We start from the raw sequence: 24,421 nt of genomic DNA, 5'->3' as shown, positions 1-24,421 counted from the left end.
AAATTTTTTACAAGGAAGCAAATATATAATATTTTATGTATTTGTTTAAAAACCTGAAAAATGTATTTCCTAATTCTTACCGACCCTAAGAACACGCCAAATAAGAATCCTACTAAATACATATTGTTTTTGATAGAGATGCTAAATTGTGTATGAGGTGACGTCTTTATACTCAGGAGTAGCGACGCATCTGTAATCGGCTTCAGGTAGAGCATCTGTTCTGCATAAACTTGGTTACTTCAAGCTTGTTATTTATTTTAATTATATAATGTCATCAATATATTTATTTTTTTCTAATGGACAATATTTTCAGGTGAAGAGTGAAAACGCGAAAGATCCGTCAAAATCATTTAGGATTTTTCTTATGTTTGTTAAACAAACATTGCATTACACAAATAGTTTTTGAAGTTTGAGACTAGCACTTTAATTTAACTTATTAAAAAAATTACACACCTCTTTAAAATGGTCCTTTGTCCTCGCATAGGTAGGTATGTCGGTGAATTAACAATATTATCAGTGCGAAAATTATTAAATATCAGGAGACAGTTACATTAATAATTATTGATAGCAGTGATAATCCAGTGCACTTCGGTCACCCATGTCAAGTTTGGGGAATATGTACGATTTTTCAGCCATAAGTGTGAATTATTCTTTCGATAAACTTGATAACAAAATGCATATAAGAATTACAAAATAATATCAGTGTTATTAATTTCCTTTTCTTGAAAACCTCGTAGAAAGGTATCCAAGTCTGTGAGTTCTTTATTGTTCTCAAAGCGATATGGAGAATCTATCCTACCTACTTAGACTTTACTCGGCTGGTAAGATGGACCTATTAAAGTCACATCAATGGCTCGTTCAGAAGCTTTAATTTCTAAAGTCATCGATAATTACAACAGGTCTAAACGTTACGGGGATTTCGTTTAGAGGGCAAGGCAAGATAGGTTAAGGTTAAGCAGAGATATTTACGAGGTGTTCTAATTTAGTCTCCAAGGGTAACGCGTCTGTGGTCGATGACACCTAGGAGTCCAATTCTATTTTGGGATTGATTTACAGATATTATTTTTCCAATTAAGTAATCTTTACACTGACTTTAAATCAGCAACGTTTGGGAATAAAATTCATATCAATGAAATGGGATGGAAAGCCACGGTTTAATGGATTTTCAAAACAAAAAACAACATTTTAATTGAATGATTGAGACAGTGTAAAGATCAAGCTTATTTCTCTGCCTTGTTGTAATGTTGCTTGGTAGAGTATGCCCCGTCAAACAGTTGTTGACGTAAGATATGAAACTATGGAAGGAACTTTTATCGTAAGCAAAAGTATTTCTTCTAAAGTACCCATAGGCAATAAATATCTCGGAATATATAATTTATCCTATCATCTACCTACCAGAGGTTAAAACCTTACTTACCCTTTTACCTTGTTCCTAATTTTCCATTGTTTAAACTGATTTAAGAATCTAACAATAGTAGATATAACAAACGATGTATGGAAGCATAAAAAATAAATATTTCATAAAGTTCGTGACGTATCTCTACATTATAAGAAATAGACGAATTTGAAAGGAGCTTCGAAGTTTTTGTAAAAACCATTTAGTAATTCACCAAAAATATTAAAATATGGTAACTATCGAGATTGTAACTATTATGTTTTATTTTAATGTTTTCAAGTCTACAGTAAAGTCACAGATTAATAAATAGTTACTACGTAAGTAATGTCCTGTTAATTACAAATATGTAATCTTTTATTTCATTTATTTATTCGAAGAAATTGATAAAAATACCTGCCAGTATTTAACAAATGAGGGCCAGGTTGGCAGTGGAAAGTTTACTTTGAAAAAAATGTAATGGTATCTTTGCCAACTTTTACGCATAAATTATACGACTGATGTGACAATATAATTATGTAATGTGGAATAAGCAAGTTCACAACAAGGTCATTATTAAGACGATAATGTTAAGTCGGGGATAAGCAGTTAGATAATCATTCCTACGATCTACTGCAAATGTTTATTAATATTACACTTGTTTTCATCGCCATATTCGTATTTTTTCGGTCTAGTTAGTAATGACATTAATTAATAATTAATTAAATGTATTATTGCTAAAATCAATTTTTTTTATACAAAGGTACCACCTACTCGTACATGAAATTTTCGTATGCAATATTATTTTATTTTATTATGTCCCATAGCTTTAAGCAGGTAACTTTATGACAAGAAATAAAGAATTACAAAGTAAATATAATAGATTTTTTATACCTACCTATTTTTTATATCTACGTAATGTAATTGTTATTCATCATTACCATAATGATCTTCTTAGTAAATTTATTTAGTGTTCGAAGTACAGCGGAATCAAGTAGGTAGGTATTAACCTTGAGGAGCAAGGTAATAAGGTCTTTAATTTGAAATAATATACACATCTACTGAATTTAATTTCGGTCCCTCAAACGAGGAGTCAAACCCAGGCACGCGCATCTCTGATTTTTCATGATTAGGAATCCTTCAACAAAGCTTTTTTTTATAATATAGGAGTAGCAGACGAGCATGCAGTCCACCTGATGGCAAGATTGATATTGGAAAAGATTACTGGGACTTTGCACTCTGTTAAAAGTTCACTTAAGATAAGTATAGGTTATGAAACCTTTGTCCCTGTAGTTCCGGGACCAGACTATATAGGGCTACGGTATCCTCTGCCTGTCGTAAGAGGCGACTAAAAGGGGGCTTCCGGGGTTGCGGACGGCAAGAGTGGGAGCTCAAACCGCCCGGCCAGCGACCCCGGGAAGGACGGCGGTATGTGTGGTCGCATACCGTCGTGCACACCAGACGGTGTGGTGAGTATCAAGCTCACCTGGGCGGAGCCCGACGGGGCACAGCGCTAAGAGGACTCCGGTTGCGTTCCGTTGGAGATCCCGGAGTCCTCTACGCAGCGCCGAGGACGGCCACCGGGGGGGTTTTAGTGCGGTAAGAGTCCCACATAACCCCGTGTCGCTCCCACGGCACCGGGTACCTTTTGAAGGTTTCCCCCTCGTTAACAAAAAAAAAAAAAAAAAAGGTTATGAAACCTTATTTACAAGCAATATTTAATTTCTTTACGATCGGGTTATCGATAGCGCTGTCGTCATCATTATAAATAGCTTTTCATAATCCATTGTTTCTCCAATGTATTAATCAATCATACTCGATATATACGGGCTTAAAGATTTGGAAAATCTCCATTCCATTTTAGTACCTACTTATTATATAGAGAAACTAGTCACTCGTAAGGGACCTTTCATTAGACCGCTAACAATTATGTATGATAATCAGGAGTATAGTTCAGTATAGGTGTTCTGTGATGATAATGAACTATGAATAACGTCATTTTCTCTTCTAATCTTTATTGACTCGAATTAAACCCAGTGTTACCTGTTACCTGCTATAAGAAAAAAGTTTTTAGTACTGAAAACATATTTTAAATATATTTATGCCATTAATATCTAATTGCGCTAAATATAAAGAACAAAATGTACACAAAATTAAATTACAAATATATGATTTAATTTGATAAATCTGTTTATAGCGGTCAAACGGAACGCTGTATTACATTCATTCGTCCGGCCATGTTTTTCTTCACATACGTCGTGTGGCAAACGTCAATGGTTCGTTTACTCACTATTCCCAAAAATATTATTTGGATTGGAACTTTATAAATACAGCAGATATTGAACAGTTTTCGTTTGTAGTATAAATAGATGTTAAAATGAATCGTACCGAGGGGTTGGTGCAACGAAGGAATGTTGTAAAGGAGAACAATACCGATGGAACATTGAGGGAAAATCATGATGTCGATGATAAGAAAAACGATAAAAATTATGATGACGGAGATTCAAAGGAAACTCGATTGACGCTCATGGAAGAGGTACTACTACTAGGATTAAAGGACAAAGAAGTAAGTGGGACTAACGTGTGTTCAGTGCATCTTGTCGTGACGATGTTTGTAAATGTTATTGTATGCGCTGCAGGGTTACACATCATTCTGGAACGACTGCATATCCAGCGGATTAAGAGGGTGCATTCTGATCGAACTTGGCTTAAGAGGCCGCGTTGAGTTAGAGAGGGCTGGCATGAGGAGGAAAGGATTGTTGTCTAGAAAAGTTATAGTAAAATCAGGTAACATTATCATACCGCATATTCCGTAAACTGACGTTTGTAATTATACATTTATTACATATTTAAAGTTCCATATATTTACAACAGTTTCGTTATATTTGTTTTCTGTGGTCAAAGATGTTTATTTATTTATTTGTGCGTCCATAACTAACAATTAATACTTATTAAAGATCTACTTGCTATAAACTTTGGTAATATGAATATCTAATACTTTTGAGATATCCTTATAATAATTAATTGGTTTATGGTATGAAGTAAAGTTTGTACAAGGACAAATAGTATTATTACTAGCAAATAGTATTATTAATCTATATTTGCTGCTCACATTATACAAGCACATTAATTCACAAAATAAGGAACTTTGACTATAGATTATTTTTGATACAATTATCATTAATGTTTCAATGTCTTTATTGTCGAGATGCCATCTTCAAGAACGGAGTTCCAGGATATCCTAAATCCCTGTATCTAAGTTTACAGTTTGATTAACTTGTATAAAAGTTTGCATTACACACACTATACAGTTTTCCATGCAAAATTGAAATAAATTGGCAATCCAACGATGAGTTGTATTCAGTATTGAGGTCATGTTGAGTGTTGAGGCCATGCTTGATGGTTGTTTACTTGATTCTCGATATTCACATGCGCACACACTCACACTTTTATAAATACAATAGAAATAGAGAGATAAAGTTACATGGAGCATAATGCTTTTTCCTTGTATGATGCTTAGTACTATTCAACTTTTACATAAAAATTCTAGTGATATAAGAATACAAATTCTGTTTGACAATTTTTATAAAATTCTAAATCCGTATCTGTACCTAGATTAGAATTCACTTTGGCAGAGGTTGCATAGATAGATACCCATAAACAGAAGTAAATAAAACTATTAATTCGATATTTAGATAGATGTTAAAATCGTAATTAGAACTCGTTATGGTGACCACTCCACCACCAGATCATAACTATACAAGTTTAATGGGTGTACTGAAAATAATCTGCATGGATTTTTTTGTTCTTCTTATATTTGAGCCTAAGAATAAAGCAGACATGCTAACTGATGGAAAGTAGTCAACGTCACTAATGGACATTTGCAACACCAGAGGAGTCACCCATGCATCTCTGGCTTTGAAGGAGAGCTCTTTTTGCACCGTTTTTGAAGTGCCCCATGTGATAGCGCTCTGGGAATACCTCAGGAGGAAGTTCATTCCACATCTTGCATGTTCGTGGCAAGAATGTGCTAAGAATGAAAGAATAATAATGTATAAGAATAATACCTAATGATTGAATTTTCAGATACTCCAACCGGTGACGTTCTGTTAGATGAGGCTTTGAAACACATGAAAGAAACCGAACCACCAGAAACAGTACAGAGTTGGATTGAATATTTAAGCGGTTAGTTTAGAAATATTTACATTTTAAGTTAAATTGTATGTAATAAGTATAAATATAATGTTAGTAAAATATTTGGTGAGCTCTGTAAAGCTCTTAGTCTTCATTATTTAATTCCAAATATAAATTAATTTATTTCTATAGATCTAAATATACTTTGTTTTAGGTGAAACATGGAATCCAATGAAATTGAAATATCAGTTGAAAAACGTCAGAGAAAGGCTGGCCAAGAACCTAGTTGAGAAAGGAGTCCTCACGACTGAAAAACAGAATTTCCTACTATTCGACATGACAACACACCCATTGACTGACAATGTTGTGAAATGCCGTTTAGTTAAAAAGGTCAGTCTATTTTATGTTGAAATCCATTAATTATGTTAATCATTTTGTGGTTCATCAAATAGCTACTGCATTTGTTTTTAGTTAAGATTTTGCATGCATCCATGTTTTTTTTCTTTAGTTTGATAAGGTTTCAGGATACATTTTATATATTATTATCAAAATGATCAGTATGCTATGAAAAGGAAACAAACAAATAAGCAATCTGTCTTGAGTTTTTTCTATAATAAGATTACTAATGTAGGGATTAGTACCTTCTTTATATTTGAGCTGTATAGTAACTATATAGTATGGCTTACTTTAGGCAAGACAGGATGCCATGTAAAAACATGTATTACTGGACAGTTTGTTATTGTTTTGTCTTCAGGAATGTATACAATAGTAGTAGTTTATTATTAATTGCAATGATAATATTTACACGAAAGCAATTTCACTAGTGTTTTTGATGTAAATGAAAATGTTTTTGGGTTTCAAGTAATCAGACTAGAAGTGAAATTACTAAGAAACAATTCTACTTGCTTCTTATTGGATCTATGTTCCCATTGAAGCCTTCGAAATAAGTGACTTAACAAAGACAATACATTATTATTTATTCAAATTTTAATTTCCCTTTTGTCCATCTACAAACATTTATCTATGTGATAAATAGCTTTGAGAATGGAGTTAAAAGTTAAAAGTCAAGGTTAGTTGGTTGCACTAATGGTTAGTGATGATTATGTAAGATTGCATATATGTATATATCATACAATTTTACACTATTAATTCTCTATTATGGTTTGGATACAAGGATGTATAAAGATTTATATCCTACTAGATAGTAAGTGAGACCTCCCCTCAAAATCAAATAAATCTTTGGCATGACAATGTATATAAATTAATTGTTGCAATTAACTCAACTCTAAAACCAATTTACTCATTGAATTGAAAATTGGTAAACGTGTAGAGTTCATTCCAACTTAAATGATATGTACAAGATAATACTTGGACCTATCAAGTCCAACTATTCTCTTCGACATATCTTTCAAGATGACAACACCATTATCATATAAAAAAAAATTGTGCCAGGACAATGTGAGTGTCATGAGGCAGTAGGCCCGGGCAACTCACAAGTGGTTATTTATCAAAACTTAATGAAATCTATTAAAATCAGTATACATTAGAAATACTTGTATGCTGTACCCATAAAAATATGTATCATTATCAATATCACAATCGTTACTTGAAATCAATTATCTAACCAAGATAAGAAATACTATTTATATAAATATAGGCATTATAGCAGTTAAATGTACCCATTAGTCTAGCATATGGTTGTGGTAATTGTGTTACATTACAGCTAAAACGAATTGTATTATATTTACAAAGAAAATGTAAAAGTGCTTATGACTTGGTTAGAAATATGTTTAATTTTTTACGATTATATCACCCAGACATATGTTGTCATAATGATAAAATTGTGCTTTAGGTATTAAACAAAAATGCGTATTTGTTATTTATAATGTCCTGATTATTTAAAATACACTTTTGTCTTTTGTTCTGCTTTGAAGTGTTATCAGGGAAACGTAAAATATTTGAATTTACTCCTCAATAATAGCGATACTTTATTACTTAGCTTTATGCAGGAGTTCTATCATTTTTGGTATCTATTACAAATATCTATAAGAATGCAAATACCCCTCTATATTAAAAGAATCATATTTAGCCTTTATTTAAAAAGTATCGGCTATTATACTTCAAGGGTTTCCTTTTTAGTGGCTAACGATATAAAATGTTGATAAATTATGCTAAATTTGAACGGTATTAACAGATAACGATTGAACTGTTTTAGGTCCAGGAAGCGGCGTTGCGTCGCTCCATCACGGACGTGGCCCACGCAGATAAGCGGTCGCTGGCGCTGCTGATGCTGGCGCACTCCGCGGATGTACTGGAGAACGCGTTCGCGCCGCTGTCGGACGAGGACTACGAGCTGGCCACGCGCCGCGTGCGCTCGCTCCTCGACCTCGACTTCGAGGCGGAGGCCATGCGACCCGACGCCTGCGAGATCATGTGGGCCGTCTTCGCCGCGTTCACGAAATAGCAGGATCTACCCTCATCCGAGGACGAACAGGCCGCGACGGTCGGTTCGTTGAAAATTACCTGTCCTAGCGTGCGTGCGAAGTAAATATTGTAAATTTAATGTTCCATGAAATGTTCACAAAATTTGTGCTGTTCATTTGTATTTCCTAATAATAGTCTTGTACAGAATAAACGGTGTCCATAGCAATAATTATTATATAATTTATATGTGACTGAGATTTTCATTCGTGCTAGCCTTTAACAGTATTAGAATTACGCACTTCAGATAATTGGCGGAGTTGCCCAAAATATAATTCACGGTCATTTCTGTGGTAAATATTAATAAGTAGGCAATTGTTTTATTTCATAAAGTGTTCATTATGTCAAAAATATTATGTGTGTGCATAAAAATATTACAGTAAAATAATTACAATTTTTCAAAATTCTAACTATATGTAACTTAAAGTGGCAGATATTTATAGTGTCGTAATACAGTGTAAACTTTTGGAAAAAAAATAACTTGCGCCCTGAAAAGATAGAGTTAGTCCTTGATATCTGGTTTTATTACCTTTTAGAATATCAAATTGAGTGTGAAATATTTTTAACAGCGTTTAATAAGTTCGTTAATCAGAAAGTATCTCATTAATGTCACATGTTGATTGGGGCGGCTGGAGTCCTATTTTGTCGCGTTTCTCTGGCATTTCTGTCAGTCTTGCCACCCTATTGATACGCCACTGGGTAGTTGAAGTTGCACGGCAGCAGCTACTCTATAGGTTATTATTACGTATTGTTATTAATATTACGTAGCACTAAATATCTCTAATTAAATTTCGGATTAAGAATGATAATCCATTCGTTATCACATAAAATAATTCCAAATAATTTTTATAAAATTAAAAAAAAATGTTTTCCTAACTTATTTTGTTTATGTGTCTTTAAGTTTGTAAATTTATTCCAAATTGGTGCAAAGCGGCTCATTTGTTTTTTATATGGATTTTTTTATTATACTAATTGTAATATATATTTTATATAAGTGTAGGAATCATCGTATGCAAATATCATGTGGTTTTAAAGAAAAAAATGTAACTATTGATTATATCTATTCGTATCATTACAATCCTAACTGAATGAAATTTAAAAAGGTCATGGCATGTAATTGTACTGGGTGTAATAATAGCAGAAAGAGCATACATACAACAAAAACTGCTTTTCAGAATACAGGTTTTTAGGAATTAACTTAGTAGTAAATACAGTGAAATTCTTAGTAGTATTCATATTATTGTGTGGTATTCTTCCATTTATTTAAATTAGTAGTAACATAATAAAATTAACTTCTAAACTGTTAATTTATGTATGTTTTCACTGTTAGTGCTTAAAAACCAGTTTGATAAAAATGTTAATACTGAACATGCATACCAAATGAATTTTATGTTCGAACAGTATCAAATTGAATGATTGCCTGCGACCGACGTATCATCGAGGTCAGTGAGAGGATTTGGATTCAAAATGATGTAAATTATTCGACGTGTTCTCCGGCAGCGCATCTTCTATACTGGTTCCACTTTCTCTTTTACGTTTGTGTGACTGTATACCACGAATTGAAATATAATTAATAATGGTGCATGTGAGAGCTGTCGTGTGAATGTTATAAAATGTTTTATCAAACTAAATGCGAGTATGTTGATATATAGTATAACTTTTAATCTATAGTTTTATGCAAGCTACGGTTCTTATTATTATTGACACAATAGTAAGCCCACGGTACTAATATATCGTGGGCATAACGTTTTGTCAATTTCAAACCAGTATGATAACTGTGAGGAGAAATAGAAATTATTTTTTATAAGGTCACTGTACTAGTTTAATCGTTTTTGGTTTGTATAGAATGTGTATTTGTTTATCTTGCTTTATCATACCCAATATGCAAACTAATTGAATCATTCTCTTATTATTCATTCCAAAAATATGTAGTAATCCAGGTTTATCTATATATTTTTTAAAATACTTCATTAATACTTATCGTTCTAAGTTTTATTAGCGTTCCTTTTACTGTACTTTGTGAACATTATTGTAACTAAGTATATAATTTGATGTGTTTACTGTATGTACATTTTGTGAAATGCATTAATAATCTGAGTTGCATTTTAAAATTCGGTTATAAAACGATATGATTGTATTATAGTATAATTTAGCAAATATGTAGTTGTAATTTTAATTGTGCTAGATGAGGTCTTGCAAATGGCAAAATTGCAAACTGAATATCTGTTTTATCCACGAAATAATACCAGGATTGTTTAGATCGTCTGGAATATCTGATAAATAAATCTTTTTTTTATGATAATTGTGTCATGAGTGTTAATAGCGTAGTGGCAATTAAATTAAAAATGCATTTATCTGTATAGGACATTTTACTGGTGCACTAATTTAACGCAGTTGAAAATGAGAATGAACCATCCAAATTCTTTGGTTTATTTTCAAGTAAAGATAAATTGGATTGTGATACTTAATGTCTCACCCTACTTTGTCAAATGCCGGCGCAATTTGGCTATGGCGTTTTACATGAATCAATTCGCAGGGAGTATTACCCATCCATATCGAAATACGTGTACTAATTAAAATGCCTGTATATGATAGTGTTAAATACTTTAAATGTTGTATTTTTAGCCTCACCCTAGGTCTTTCAAAACACTTCTGAAATTGCGTAACGTCACTACTTGAAAAACTATGAATGGATATTTATTATGCTGATAGAATTATGGGCATGAAGCTCCTTAGCTCAGGCTGTGGAACCGTAGAAATTCTCATGTAAGGAAAAAATGTTATGTCGTTTCCGTGCGACTTCCTGCGCACTGGTAGACACTTATTTGTTCATTTAACTTGTATTAAATATATATTGTGCCGTCTCGTTCATATTTTTATATTATTTTCCTGCCTTTATATTTATATTTGTTTTTATAGTAGAAAACTGTTTTATGCAGTTTATTAGCTCATTGTTTTTCAACATCAACTAATATTAGAATAAATTGGATGGTGGTTATTTCACATTATTATTCTAGTGACGTTACACTTAAATTACTGCCGTTGAAAATGTTTTGAATTGAATGTTAAATATTTGGGATTGTTTTATTTACAAAATACTCTGTATATGTTTCAATATAGGGATAATTTAAGATAGTTTTAATAAATATCATTTATCCTGCTACAGTTAAATGCTTTTAAAACAGGTTATTAAATACGTTAATAACATATAATACAGGGGCTCAAATATATTATTTTTCTGGTGTTTTAAATGAGACAAGTATACACCGTTCGCGCACGCAAAAAGGACGTTTTTCCTGTCACGCGTGTCTTACTCGCACGCGTGCTATATGAATCTTAATGTTTCATACGCTCTCGCTGACCGGTCATGCGACTAGAAAGTGTCATGTCATGTGTACGAGTGTCACACGCATGCGAACGCAATCCCGCGCGACAGGAAAATGGCCCAAGAGTATATCTACTCATGGTCGTTAGATGGCTTTTAAGCACATCAATATTGGGATATGTGCTAAGTTTAATCAATTATTAAGCCATTCTGTGTGGATTTTGTAACAGGACATATCTCTTAACACATTAAATATCTTTATTGTTAGTACAATATGTTATTTTAATGGTGATAATGATGGCGTTCCATACATTTTCATATGAAGCCGTTGTCGTACTTCTACTTATACAAATATAATTGAATTTGTTACGAATATATATGTCATAAACTTAAAGGCTTTTAACTTTACGATTTAAGTAAATTATTGAGAGGGTCCGCGCTTTAATTCTACAAAAAACTGCTGAGTAAAAAATATTATTTAACAATTTTTTTGTATAAGACATATTATCACTGTATTGATGGTTCTTGTTTAATAATGGGTGGCAGTAAAAATGTTTTGAAAATTGCCTTATTGGTGTAACATACTTTACTCATTCATTCGAGGAAGAAATAGCATTTAAATAGCTGAAAATGTTTTTAATAATCTTACCATGACAATTTTGTTGTGTATCAGAATTGAATAACGGAGACATTTAGCACAAATAAAATTATCGTAACAAGAAATTCGTTACAAGGCATTGTGAGTCGACCTTTGTATGTGATTTGTTATTTGGACGTTATTACTTTAAATAGAAGTATTGACTAGATAATTATATTTATTACGCTCCTAAAATTATTTTATGTCTATGAAATCGCGTACTGACAAATACGCCTATAAATATATAATCATTCATTTCTATTTTTACGCAGTACACACGGCCGATTATAAGCACCTCGTGCATATTGTATGTGCATCATGCATCATAGTAATATTATTCTTAAATAAGCAGTGTAAGTGTGAAAAAAATCAGATATCATTTTCTTGTAATAGATCATTGGAAAACTACAATAATTTAAAATCTATTGTAACAAAATTGTATAAAGTTAAGATAAATAGTAATGTATTATACCATATAGATCTATTGGAAACAAATATATTATTCGATAGTAAAGTAAAATGTGTTGTTTTTGTCCCTTTGCAAAACACGTTTTAAGTAGGTATTTTAGATAACATAATTTTTACCTTGAAAATACATAAATATACCTAAGGATTTTTTCCATAAAATAAGAACATTCAATTGGATGTTACTACGTAGGTATTTGATGGATAATGTACGAAATAAAGCAATTAAACATGTATTTTTAAAAATTTTATTACAAATTCTCACATTTTACATTGGATAAGTCTTGTCCTCTTTTACATAGTTATTAAGGTAATATCTAATTGTGCAGTATTAACTGTTTTGTCGACTACTTAGCTGAGAACATTGTAACAGTGAAAGTCTTAAGAGAAAACGTTTAAATGCCATAACATTGGTAATGCTTACGATTAATATGACTGTATTGTGACAAAATACGTCACGGGAATAGCCTTGGGAGAAAAATAATTCTGTAAGAGTATCTTCCTGTCACGGTGGTTTACGCCTGACGCGTGTCCCTGCACGCGTGGTTAAATCCGTTACAGTCTTCGAGTAACGCGTGCGTGTGGTATATGTATAACAGGAAAAGTGTCTATGAAAAGGTAGGACGCAAGTGGTACGCATGCGGACCAGACACGGATATAAACCTGCATGACAGGAAAAACCCCGAAGTCTTAAATCTAAAAATGTAGGTTATCAAAATGTTAAATTCCACGAATTTAAACAAATACATTGGGTATATTTAGTGCATGAATAGATAGAAATATAGCCTAGCGATAATATCTAAGTATGTGGTTCTGTAATTTTTATTTTTTGCTACCAAGAACATCGCAGAAAGCTACACACAAACAGTTAAAGATAGGACAGGTTACTGAGATCAATGCAATCTGACTCCATTATTACTTACGGAATTACAAAATTGGAATAAGAGAATCAATTGTGCATAACTACTAACTCTTATTATAACAATATAATAGTGTGACACATACGTAGATTTACAATATATATTTATCAAACGTATCTATTCAACTTTACTTACCCATAGCACTCGCCCACGATGCAGTGTATCTGCTCATGTGCGCCCATCATTAGATCTTTCCTCACAGCCCTGTATATATAGTTATAATACTAATAACTTAATTACACTAACATATTACCTATACATCGTAACACTATTTCTACTTCTTTAATATACTCACTCCACGAATAAATACTTTTACAGTAAAATTATCAACGCATTATATCTATGAGAGCTATCGTATTGTTTTCTCAAAATACAGAATAATGCTTCTTATTTCTGAAGCAGTTTCACACGAAGAACACATACCGATTACATTACAAACATTCAACAAATCTACTTCATTACAAATTCGGGCATTAGACTGATTGCATTAGCAGTTATGCTATGTGATGGAATACGTAGAACATATAAATCACTTTCTATTTTTCACAGACGTTATAAGACCTATCTGAATAACGTACGTGTAAATGTATCTTATTACTATTATGGTTACAGTAATCTCGATTCTTAGATTAAATTTCAAGTCGAAAGCACATATAAGTCGTATAATCGGCATGTTACAATAATTCTATAATGGGATTAGAAATGCAACTCTAATAATAATTTACATTTGACGAGTGTCGTCTATAATAAATATACCTATCTACCTACACATTAAATTAAATCATAAATAAATTATAAAAGCAACTTAATCTCTAATAACGTCGTCTACTTGATTTCTTCAGGTATTTACGGACAAATAAATAGTAAATGGCGGTAAAAAGACATTAACGTGAAAAATTAAAGAGTTAAATGCGGGTCAAACCTACATAATTTTGCATTTACCTTTTTTAAATTTATACACGAGTTTACAATTTTTTAATTATCCACATCATTGGATCATAGAATCGTTTTTTACGATTGGATTTCGCATCGCAGGCTTCACAGCCCATCAGGTACTGTCACCAGGCCTCCGTGTAACGGACATCGTAGTCTTGAAGTTGAGGCAGCCTCTGGCGAAGAATTTCGAAGGCTTCAGATGATAACTTGGTGCTATTTAAATTTACGTTGCGGAGGCTCGATAGACCTGAGAAAATGTATAATAGAACTATTTTATTATTGTTTAGTTATGTAAAGCATACCATAGATATTTACTCACAGTTAACCATAGGATAAGAATGAAATAAAAATCACTGTGAGACGTTTGATACTGTTGCATACTAGAATAAGGTCCATAAGGCATCCGTTTTCTAAGGCCTACTGGCCTATGCGTCGCCACAGGCGTTCGTCGCGTGCTACACACTGTACGCAACAGTAGCGTTCTGCTGATGCTCATACCATTTTTCCATACAAACACGTACACCCGCGTCAGTTTTAGAAGACGCTGGAAGACCGCTTATCTGACGTCAGTTGTATCTTTTTGCTATCAGTCTGAACGAGTCAAGCATAATTTTGCGAAAATTTTACGTGAACTTTTCATTGCTGTCTTTGTAGCACTCTTGCTGTTTCAAATATATACCTAAGCACTTAAGATTACGTATATGGGGAACGTGAGTTGAAATTAAATTAACGTGGTAAAGTAAGTACCTGATAATGCTTCCACGCCCTTATCGGACACCGGCGTTTCACAAAGATTCAAGACCTGCAGTCTTGTCAGGTGTTCTGCAATTAGCTCCAAGCCGCTGTCACCGAACTTTGTTGACCATAAATTCAAATATCGGAGGGAGGGGAGCTAAAATAAAAAAGATAAGTATAAGTACATATTTATTTTTGCCATATTAACTTGATTATTTAGTAAAACTATAATGTGTATATTTTTAATCGTAGCGAAGCTAGTAAGTAGGTTTATCGTCTTAAGAGTATCTTTACACGCATTTATGAATCTAAATGGTTTCACACAGATGACTGAATGGGTGAGCCTCTCTCTAATGAGGATGGTGGCAAAAAGATCAGCGTTATTTGATATTTTGAGAGTCTGTGTGTATTGTACGGTGCATATGATGAAAGGTCGCAGCTAACCTTGATGAGGTGGTACGCGCAGTCGCTGGTGACGCTGGTGAAGGCGAGCGAGAGGCACTCGAGGCTGCCGAGCGCGCCCGCCTCCAGCAGCGCCGCCACGTCGGCGTCCGTCGCGCGCACCGGCAGCGCCAGGCGCGTCGGACCGCCTTCCGATTGCTGGTAACGTATTAGATAGATATATAGATAAATAGATTCTTTATTGCACACTTCAGTAGATCATAACAATAATACATAATTATGTAATCGTATGCAATAGCCGGCCTTATCGCTAAGCAGCGATCTCTTCCAGACAACCTATGCATGGAAAAGGTAAGGAGGATAGTGAGGACGAAGGTGGTAGAACCCTGTGGTTCAACTCCGGCGGCACCACCGCCACACCTATTTCTACCTAATAACGTTCAGTAGTTTTAGGCGCTACTGTGTTCCGGTTTGAAGGGAGACAGACTTTTCCGAGGCGTTCCAGCTTTGTACTCAGGGGTAGCGGCGCATTTTTGGCCGACCTCAGGTAGGAATATCTAATCCTATCTGGGGTTGATTACAGATGTCCATAGGCGGCAGTAGCCACTTACCATCAGGTGGACTGTATGCTCGTATGATACTCCTATATTATAAAAAAATATATCTGCTATATACTGTATCTATCACGTATTTAAACTCAAACAGTGACGTAAAAAAGTATTATTAAAAGCAAAAAAATCTAAATCTACGATTAAAAGTTAATATCGCAGTCATACGTCAATATATCAATATAACAGGAAAACTTTAAAGAGTCCTTATTATAGTAATGAGAATAACATTTATGATAACCGCTCATCTATTATAAATTAGTCAGCTGTAACGTTATTTAGTGTTAATTAATACATTCATTTACCTATGCATGTAGATTAGAGTACAATACAATACAAAAATGCTTTATTGTACACCAAAGAATACACGAAAATATACATAAACATAATGAACGGTACAACAGGCGGTCTTATCACTTAAAAGCGATCTCTTCCAGACAACCTTAGAGTTGTTGAAAGAAAATATATATGCAAGTAATTAGATTATTAAGAGTGACGTAAGTACCCAAGCCTGAATGTTGGTGAATTCCCTTTTTATAGTTTCACACGTAATATAAGTATATACCTATAAAGATGGAAATTATTAGTACTTAAATAATAGTAGTAGGTAGGTGAGTTCCCATAAGGAAGTAGGCTTATATGTACAAACATTGAATGAGTCAGATGTAAGCCTTCGCACACAAAAACATATTTTCTCCATACAATATTTTGCTTCGTATCTGCGCGGCTGTGTTGCCGTATGTCAATACACATTGTAAGGAGAATGCTTTTGCCTGCCACAACTGTATGTAGATTTTAATGAACTTTACCTAGAAACGTATAAAATAAATGTTAACACATACCAGTATCTGGAGGCTCTTCTGCCTCTTACATAGATCTTTATAATACTCTTGCCCCAATTCAGTGCCTTGCAATGCAGCAATGATTTCTAACTGAATTTGATCGCCCGACGCGACTTCCCATTCTAACATCAAACAAAGGGCCTCTAAAGCTGCAGGCTGCAAAAAATACAAAAATAAAATTTAATTGACATTCGTTATCTACTTTAAATAAAATAATATATTTTAAAATGTATTAATTTCAAAAAGAGACCTTTATATATTTCTTCCCTAAGGAATTATTAACGGGCAGAATTAGAGGTAGTTCCACATTGATTGAACAGTGTCATTTAAGTTTTTCATCGATTACTATAAGACAAGCACTGCATAAAGACTATATCGGTTTACCATGCAGTTTGATTCCCGGACAGATTATTATCTAAATGATGAATTAAATTTACCTTTCTAGGTTTACATGTTTACGTATTTTTATGTGATCGTGGTATAAAATACTCAGAGAATTTTACAAAATCTGTAACTTACGTGTTCAGTTAGTGCCACCACGAGAAAATCGGGTAGTTGTTTGCACATGCTTTGCAGAAAACTTTTTCGCTTCATGCAGCAGTTTAACAGGGTCTTCATCTAAAATAAGAACAAATGGTACACTTTATCACATTTTTGTAATTTTACCTTATAATTATATTTAGCTACGCATTAGAGGGCAGAACATTTTGTACCCAAAATTGGTGGATTGATGATAATATAGGTGATTATAATTACTATTATTTTCTCTTTTGTTTTGTCCCTATTAAACAGCGTTGAATAAAAAAATACTTATCATCTAAAATAAAAAAAAATGTTATTACTTCAACATTGAAAAAAGTATTGAAAATTGAATACAATCGAATTACGAAGCCAAATCTACATATTAGAAACAAATATTTACCATATTTCCCCATAGTTCGCACAATTGCTTCTGTGGCAGCGCGATCAATGGGTTAGAGGGTCCCGTGACCCGCAGCCAGGAGGGCGGGCTGGGGCGCGCCGCGTTGGCCGGCGCCACGCACGAGTGCACCGGGCACCGAGCGTCTTCGGACATCGCTTTCAGGAAGGTGCCCAAACGTTTCGCGACGTTCGGGCACTTGAGCGCGGCAGCGCAGAATGGCACTGGTTGGAGAATGCTGGCGACCACTACGAGCCAATCCTCGTACTCGCTCCTGAAATTGAGATTTTTCCATAAATGTATTATTTGTGGGGATAATGATGAAATCATATTACAAAGTATGTTCGTCGATCATAAGTATTAACGGCGCTTATTTCTATATTCCAGCAGAATTATTTTCAATCTTGCATGTTCGTTTGAAAAGTGGTGTTTACGCTTTTTCCTAAGAAACACTGACATGAACTGTAAACGATTTTAGGAAGGACTTATATTCAACTTACAATGGACTTTCGCGTCTTTTTAGCAAAAAAGCAACTTACATGTGCTCTAAGATATCAGCAAAGCACATGATATCTTCCTCTCTGTCCTCACACTGGTGGGGAGTGGTGCACTCGCGGTAGTAGTCGTCGATGGCAGCGAGTGCCACGGCCACCAGGTTGGGCGCGGCGCGCGGGTGCGGACACACCGCGCGGCTGCCGTGCGTCACTTCCACGAAACGCCGCACTAAGCTGCTACCGGAGTTATGAGAACTCAGGGCGCTGAAAATAATTACCTAAATATATACATGTTGCTAGGTAGCTGTTATGTCATTTTTACATTCATTTAAAACATATGTTACTGTTTATCCCTACACTGATAATAATTCGTCTAAAATTATGTGTAGGTACGTCATAGATATGTCTGCGGAAATTTGTGCTACGGAAATATAATTTCTTTGAGAGGTGTTTTACAATTTACCTACTTATTTTATTATCAGGAAAAATGAGTATCCGCGAATATTTAATTTAGAGATTAAAAAATAACGAACATACGTGAGAACAAGCATGCATACATATTTACGAAAGGTCTTTATTACCTAAGTAAAAGTAAATTATTAGCTCCAAATAATTTAATAATCCTAATTATATTATAAATACATTTTTATCAAAGTACGATAAATTCAGAAACCCCGTGATATGTGTAACAAAATCAAACTCTGTTGGCGTACCTAATTTATATTTAATGAACCTGGCCTTAATCAGAGACGTGATTACGTTTGCTTGCAATTCAATTTGTACGTATTAAATTACCAGTAAGTTGTAATTGCTCATTTAAATGTTTATATAATTATGAACGGAATTGTCAATTCTCTATAAAATCGTAATCTGTTTAATTAATGACGCGGTCGTTTGATTGCGCTAATAACTTAAGCGGAAATAACTGTACGTGCTGTGGTAATGTGCAAGTGCTTATTTGGTATCATACGTCAACGTAGTTATTCCTAATTCAATATCCGCGTAGTTTTAAAATACGCTTTTAGGGAATTCCGTTTATAGAACGCAGCTGTGGTTTCGGTGGTGCTTCAGATACAAATAACAATAGACCTACCACAAACAAACACAGGAAGACCTAACAAAATATGTACAACTGTAATTCTTAGTGTTGTTCCATAATATATAATAAATTAATGGTGAAATTTACTTCGTGGTATTTGCGACCCTTATGATTCGTCTTCGGAAACACAATCCCTATTTCTGCCCAATAACAGAAGTGTGCCGTCCTATACCTACTGTGTTCCGGTGGTAAGAGAAACATACTTATTCTACGTCCAATTTTATTTTTCAGGGGTAGCAACGCTCATATTCTTGTAATTCCTGAAGGTGGTAGAACCCTTTGTGGTTCGACACCGTCGGCGCCACCGCCACACCTATTTCTGCCTAAGAACAGCTGTGTTAGACGCTGCTGTGTTCCGTTTTGGTGTGGTAAGGGAGATACTTTCTCGAGGTGTTCCAGCTTAGTCCTCTAGGGGTCGCGGCGCATCTGTGGCCGACTTTAGGTAAGAATATTTAATCCTATCTGCGGTTGATTACAGATGTCCATGGGCGGTAGTAACTACTTACCATCAGGTGGACTGCATGCTCGCCTGCTACTCCTATATTATAATAAATAAAATTATAATGGGTATAGTTCATTAAGTTATACGAACCTAATATATTCCCGAACGAACTGCCTCGCGTTGGGAGCTCGTCCGAAGTCCACGTTTCGCATGAGAACTCGTCGCACAGATGGCGCTAGGGCCGGCAGTGGGGCAGCTCGTGGCCGGCGGCGGCACAGCCTCGCGAGCATCGCGCACAGCTCGCCGTTCACGCAGCGCTCCGCCAGCAGCGGCGCTGCCACGTTGGTCGCACTCTCTGCCCACTCCTCCCAATCAGGGCTCTCCATGTTCTGGAAACAATGTTGAAAATGTTGAATAGTGGTGTCACTATAGCGATCTGACACTTTGAATGCTAGTACTAGTTAGGTACAATTATATTTCAGAGAGGTAACAGCTCAGGAAGCGATTTCGGGAAAGGTTCACGACATCTGAATCTATAATGGAGCTGGTTACAGATGTCCATGGCCGGAAGTGGTCACTTAACAGCTGGAGTGCGTGGTCATTTTCTACTTCAATAAAAAACATGTAGATTGATCATAATGAAATCTATAATATTACGAAACAGTACTACGGTGGTAATGTTTAGTGAAAATACTTTATAAATACACTAGCTGACCCGGCAAACGTTGTGTTGCCATATGAATAAAAAAATGGTAAGAACGAACAACCCTTATCACTTACGGGTATGAAAAAAAATAGATAGTAGCCGATTCTTAGACCTACTCAATATGCATATAAAATTTGGTGAAAATCGATAAAGACGTTTCGGAGGAGTACGGTAACTAACATTGGGACATGAGAATTTTATATATAAGACTAGCTGACCCAGCAAACGTTGTATTGCCATATAAATAAAAAAAAATTAGGGTTGTACTACCCCTAACATTTAGGGGGATGAAAAATAGATGTTGGCCGATTCTCATAGATACCGGATAAGCACAAAAAATTTTATCAAAATCGGTCAAGCCGTTTCGGAGGAGTATGGTAACTAACATTGGGACATGAGAATTTTATACATAAGATTACCTATAGTTATTATAGGTAAATACATTACCTATATAGTGATATAGGTATTTGTGCAATTATGCATTACAATACATTTTTATAAATAGGTTCAATGTTTATGTATTTTTATACTAGGCAATTAAAAAAAGATTATCTCTACTGCGATTTATAGAACGACTCGTGAAAAGATAAGACATATTCATAACAAACTCATCTAGGTTATCAACTAAATTACGTAGTCTAAAAATAAATAGGTTTTTAGAGTGCTAAAATTAACAAGTTCAATTGTATTCTGTAGCACTACCATGAGTTTACAAAAGTATTACTCGCTAGCGACTGCGTAAAATAAATGTATGAAAAATTGTACAGCGCCTCTGGTGGTTACTCGTAGAACTAAATTCCGTTGTGTGAGCCACTCGTAACGTAAAAAACCTATCGAAATCAAATCGCTAGCGAATGTCATTATGATCTATTGCCATACAAATTCGGTCCCATGAGTCATTAATTTGACAGACGTTGTCTAGAAATACCGTAACGATAGTAGTTATGTTATTCACTAGCAAAATGACAATAGTTTTCTATTTACAATTTCTATAGTGGCGTTTCTATGCCAACTCATGGTAGTGCTACTGCACCCATTTGTTTAAGAAAAACAAATACAAAAAAATAATAACCTTCACAAAAACTACTACATAAATGTCAACCTACCAGCTATTTGCAATCTACAACCTTACAACACAAAAGAGTAACTAAATTAAATAAAACATTTGTTAAATAACCTATAAAGATTTACTGAATAAACTAAAGGTGTGTCGAGATAATTACAGACCCACTGCGATCATGGCTCTCTTCTTAGAGGGATAAGGATGTAGGCCATATTCAATATCTTAATAATCCATCAATAATAAATATATGTTACATAATACTCAAATAGGAAACAAATAGTAATTTAATTAAGTACCTACATAGTGACGCGGATGACGACGCAATTCACAAAAAGTACCAAGTTCATTTTATATTCATTCGTTCATTTTATAACAAGTGAATTATTACATTTATTACGTGTGCTACAAATACCTGTGTGTTTACTGACGTCACAAGAATTATTACTTTTGTTAATTACGGTAGTAGGTATAAAATAGTTAAATGGTTCATGCCTACGTTTATTACTGTTACGAGCTGATAACGTTTCATTTGGTAGGACAGCCTTGGGAAAATACTTGTTGCTAATATGGACTTTGTGAATACGTAAAATAACTAATAGAAAAAAAAACAAATAACTGTATATGGCAGGGTTCCCCAAACTGTGCGTCAGGATGCCCTGTGACGTCGCATCAATATCTTAGAAGTATCGTGAAACGATACGCACAGTTGCTTACCATTTCAAAAAACCCATTTAGAAAAAGTAAACGCTAATAGATCTCAAAAAAAGAGTTTTATTTAAATTTTGTAATGAATAATTATTAATGGGATACATTATTTCGGATTTTCTATATAAAGTAAAGTAATTTTAATTTCTGCTCAAGCTACATCGAAATCCTTCAATAAGAAAGGCGTCACCAAATATATAAAATTCGGAATAGCAAACCCTGGTCTATGAATGTTTTGTAATAATTTTATATGAAACTCACGAGAAAATAACAATATCTTACATAATTACATATCCTACTACTTACTCTGTGGAGTGAATGAATTATTAAAGGGAGTCATGCGAACGTAGCCACGAACGGAATCTCGTAATGAATTTAATTAACTGTGTCTATTCTTATAGCACTACAAGAGGCCTTTCTACGTCATGGGTTTCAACGACACACATAAACACCATAGGTACCTAGAAAGGAAACCCGTAACCCTTAGTGAATATACAGTGAATATAGAAAGTGATAGAGGTACCATCGCCACAACTATTTGCGAGTTCTGCAATTCGGGTATGTATGCCGTCTGACTGATCATGAGGCGCCCATTCCTTAGAAGAGTCAACGCACTTGTGATCAACTCCAGGTAAAAAATCACGTTGTTTATAGAGTTACAGATGTTAATGATCGGCAATGATCACTTACAATCAAGTCGATTGCACGCTTGTTTCTTGAATTTAAAAAATAGCCTCGCGCATGTCGGCAAAATTAATAAAGCTACAATTAATGAGCACTAATGAACATCATGAAATGCAAGAATGCAGCAATTAACATTGAATTCGATAAAAAGAAACTAATTTATTCTGAATTGTGTATTTTTATACTTTCACGTTGCATTTTTAGGAAAAAAGTGAATAGATAGATAGATAGATAGAATATTCTTTATTGCATACTTCAATAGAACAGAACATGAGTACACAATTATATAAGTTGAACGTATGTAATATCTCGGTCTTAACCTATTGTAAGCCAAATGTTACCGTGATAATATTTGTATTGCGTGCCTTAATATAAGCATTACATACACGTAGGCCTTCCTGAATTAAGTCATGAAATACACATACATAAATACACATACATTTTGCCGTAAAGGCAAAATAAGAGGATATTATACATTATCTTAACACCCATTGTACCTTATTTAGCAAATAAAGATTATGATTATGATTACATCGTGTTGGTTCAATTTGCATACAAATACTTATAGATTCGGGCGTTGTTCGTTGGAGACCAGGGATTGACGTAGATAGGTTCACGTTGGCCGACAAAAAAAGATTATCTAATCTCTGCAATTTATCGGCAAATTTTTTTACACCCCCTCCTATCTTATAAACGTATACTTATAGACTAAAAACGAAAGGTTCTGCGTCACGGAGAAATATCGGTAATTTTACCGCGCAACTTGTAACGATATTACAGTTCCAACGCTGATGAGATTACTAACTAAATTTCCGTTACCTTCCTACATAGACCAGGGTCGATAATTCTTGAAACAAAAAAAAATTACATGTGGGAGAATGCTTAATTTCATATATAAATATTCCGTTTTTAAAGTCACAATATATTGATTTCGAACTACCGCTCCGTATTAACAATTGGCTACCTGTATCATGGTATAAAAAAGGGGCGCGCAACTGTCAACAGATCAGAAGTTGTCCAATAGTGGGCACGGCACGGTGGTGCTCTGAACTGTTTGGTGTTTTGCTTGGGTGTTATTGTTACTATGGTGGCATTAACGCTTATTCATTTAATTATTTTAACTATATTTTTATAAATATTGGTTAAATTAGTTGAATCGAAATACCATTGTAGATCTACCTACCGGCGCGCCCACATCAGAATCGGGATAGGATACGCCCTTTTATTACGTAATAGTTTTAAAGTAACGGTAACAGAAGATAATCAACCGCGTGTATAGGAAGTGTTCAACTGAAGAATTTATCGTGGCTGTACTCCTGACGACAGTTTGGGACGCGCAATGGAGGCGATATTGACAAGGCCTTCGACATTTTTCTTTAAAAAAAAAAAAAAAAAAAAAAAAAAAAAAACGCTTTCTACACTCACAGCCCCACACTAGGATTCCCTGTATCG

General features: G+C 34.3%; 2 protein-coding genes across 2 annotated transcripts in view; one reads left to right on the top strand and one right to left on the bottom strand.

Moving 5' to 3' along the window:
- The first annotated feature begins 3,600 nt into the window (after positions 1-3,600).
- Positions 3,601-12,469, top strand: sau (Golgi phosphoprotein 3 homolog sauron). Its single transcript, XM_073087065.1, has 5 exons — positions 3,601-3,938; positions 4,012-4,159; positions 5,459-5,557; positions 5,721-5,896; positions 7,722-12,469. The coding sequence occupies exons 1-5, from the start codon at positions 3,750-3,752 to the stop codon at positions 7,968-7,970; spliced, it is 861 nt and encodes a 286-aa protein (XP_072943166.1). The 5' UTR covers positions 3,601-3,749; the 3' UTR covers positions 7,971-12,469.
- A 179-nt stretch (positions 12,470-12,648) lies between these two features.
- LOC140752723 (C-Maf-inducing protein) overlaps positions 12,649-24,421 on the bottom strand; it is a 46,929-nt gene continuing 35,156 nt past the window's right edge. The window contains exons 7-14 of the mRNA XM_073087056.1: positions 19,962-20,200; positions 18,316-18,534; positions 17,780-18,050; positions 17,377-17,475; positions 16,858-17,013; positions 15,450-15,605; positions 15,018-15,162; positions 12,649-14,517 (exon numbers count right to left, since the gene is read on the bottom strand). Of these exons, the coding sequence (XP_072943157.1) occupies positions 14,393-14,517; positions 15,018-15,162; positions 15,450-15,605; positions 16,858-17,013; positions 17,377-17,475; positions 17,780-18,050; positions 18,316-18,534; positions 19,962-20,200 (1,410 nt within the window). The 3' untranslated portion in view covers positions 12,649-14,392. The remainder of the gene's footprint in view (positions 14,518-15,017; positions 15,163-15,449; positions 15,606-16,857; positions 17,014-17,376; positions 17,476-17,779; positions 18,051-18,315; positions 18,535-19,961; positions 20,201-24,421) is intronic.

Source organism: Epargyreus clarus, unplaced genomic scaffold (assembly GCF_041222505.1).
Source record: "Epargyreus clarus isolate Ecla_fem2 unplaced genomic scaffold, WU_Ecla_fem_2.2 ptg000003l, whole genome shotgun sequence".
NCBI lineage: Eukaryota > Metazoa > Arthropoda > Insecta > Lepidoptera > Hesperiidae > Epargyreus > Epargyreus clarus.
The sequence above is the reverse complement of the archived record's forward strand: the minus strand, read 5'-3'. Positions and strand labels throughout refer to the sequence as shown.

Bases quoted from the DNA above. Each gene is read 5' to 3' on its own strand.
- sau (XM_073087065.1), top strand. From the start codon at position 3,750: ATGAATCGTACCGAGGGGTTGGTGCAACGAAGGAATGTTGTAAAGGAG. The intron at 3,939-4,011 runs GTAAGTGGGACT...TATGCGCTGCAG, and splicing joins TAGGATTAAAGGACAAAGAA to GGTTACACATCATTCTGGAA. The intron at 5,558-5,720 runs GTTAGTTTAGAA...ACTTTGTTTTAG, and splicing joins TTGGATTGAATATTTAAGCG to GTGAAACATGGAATCCAATG.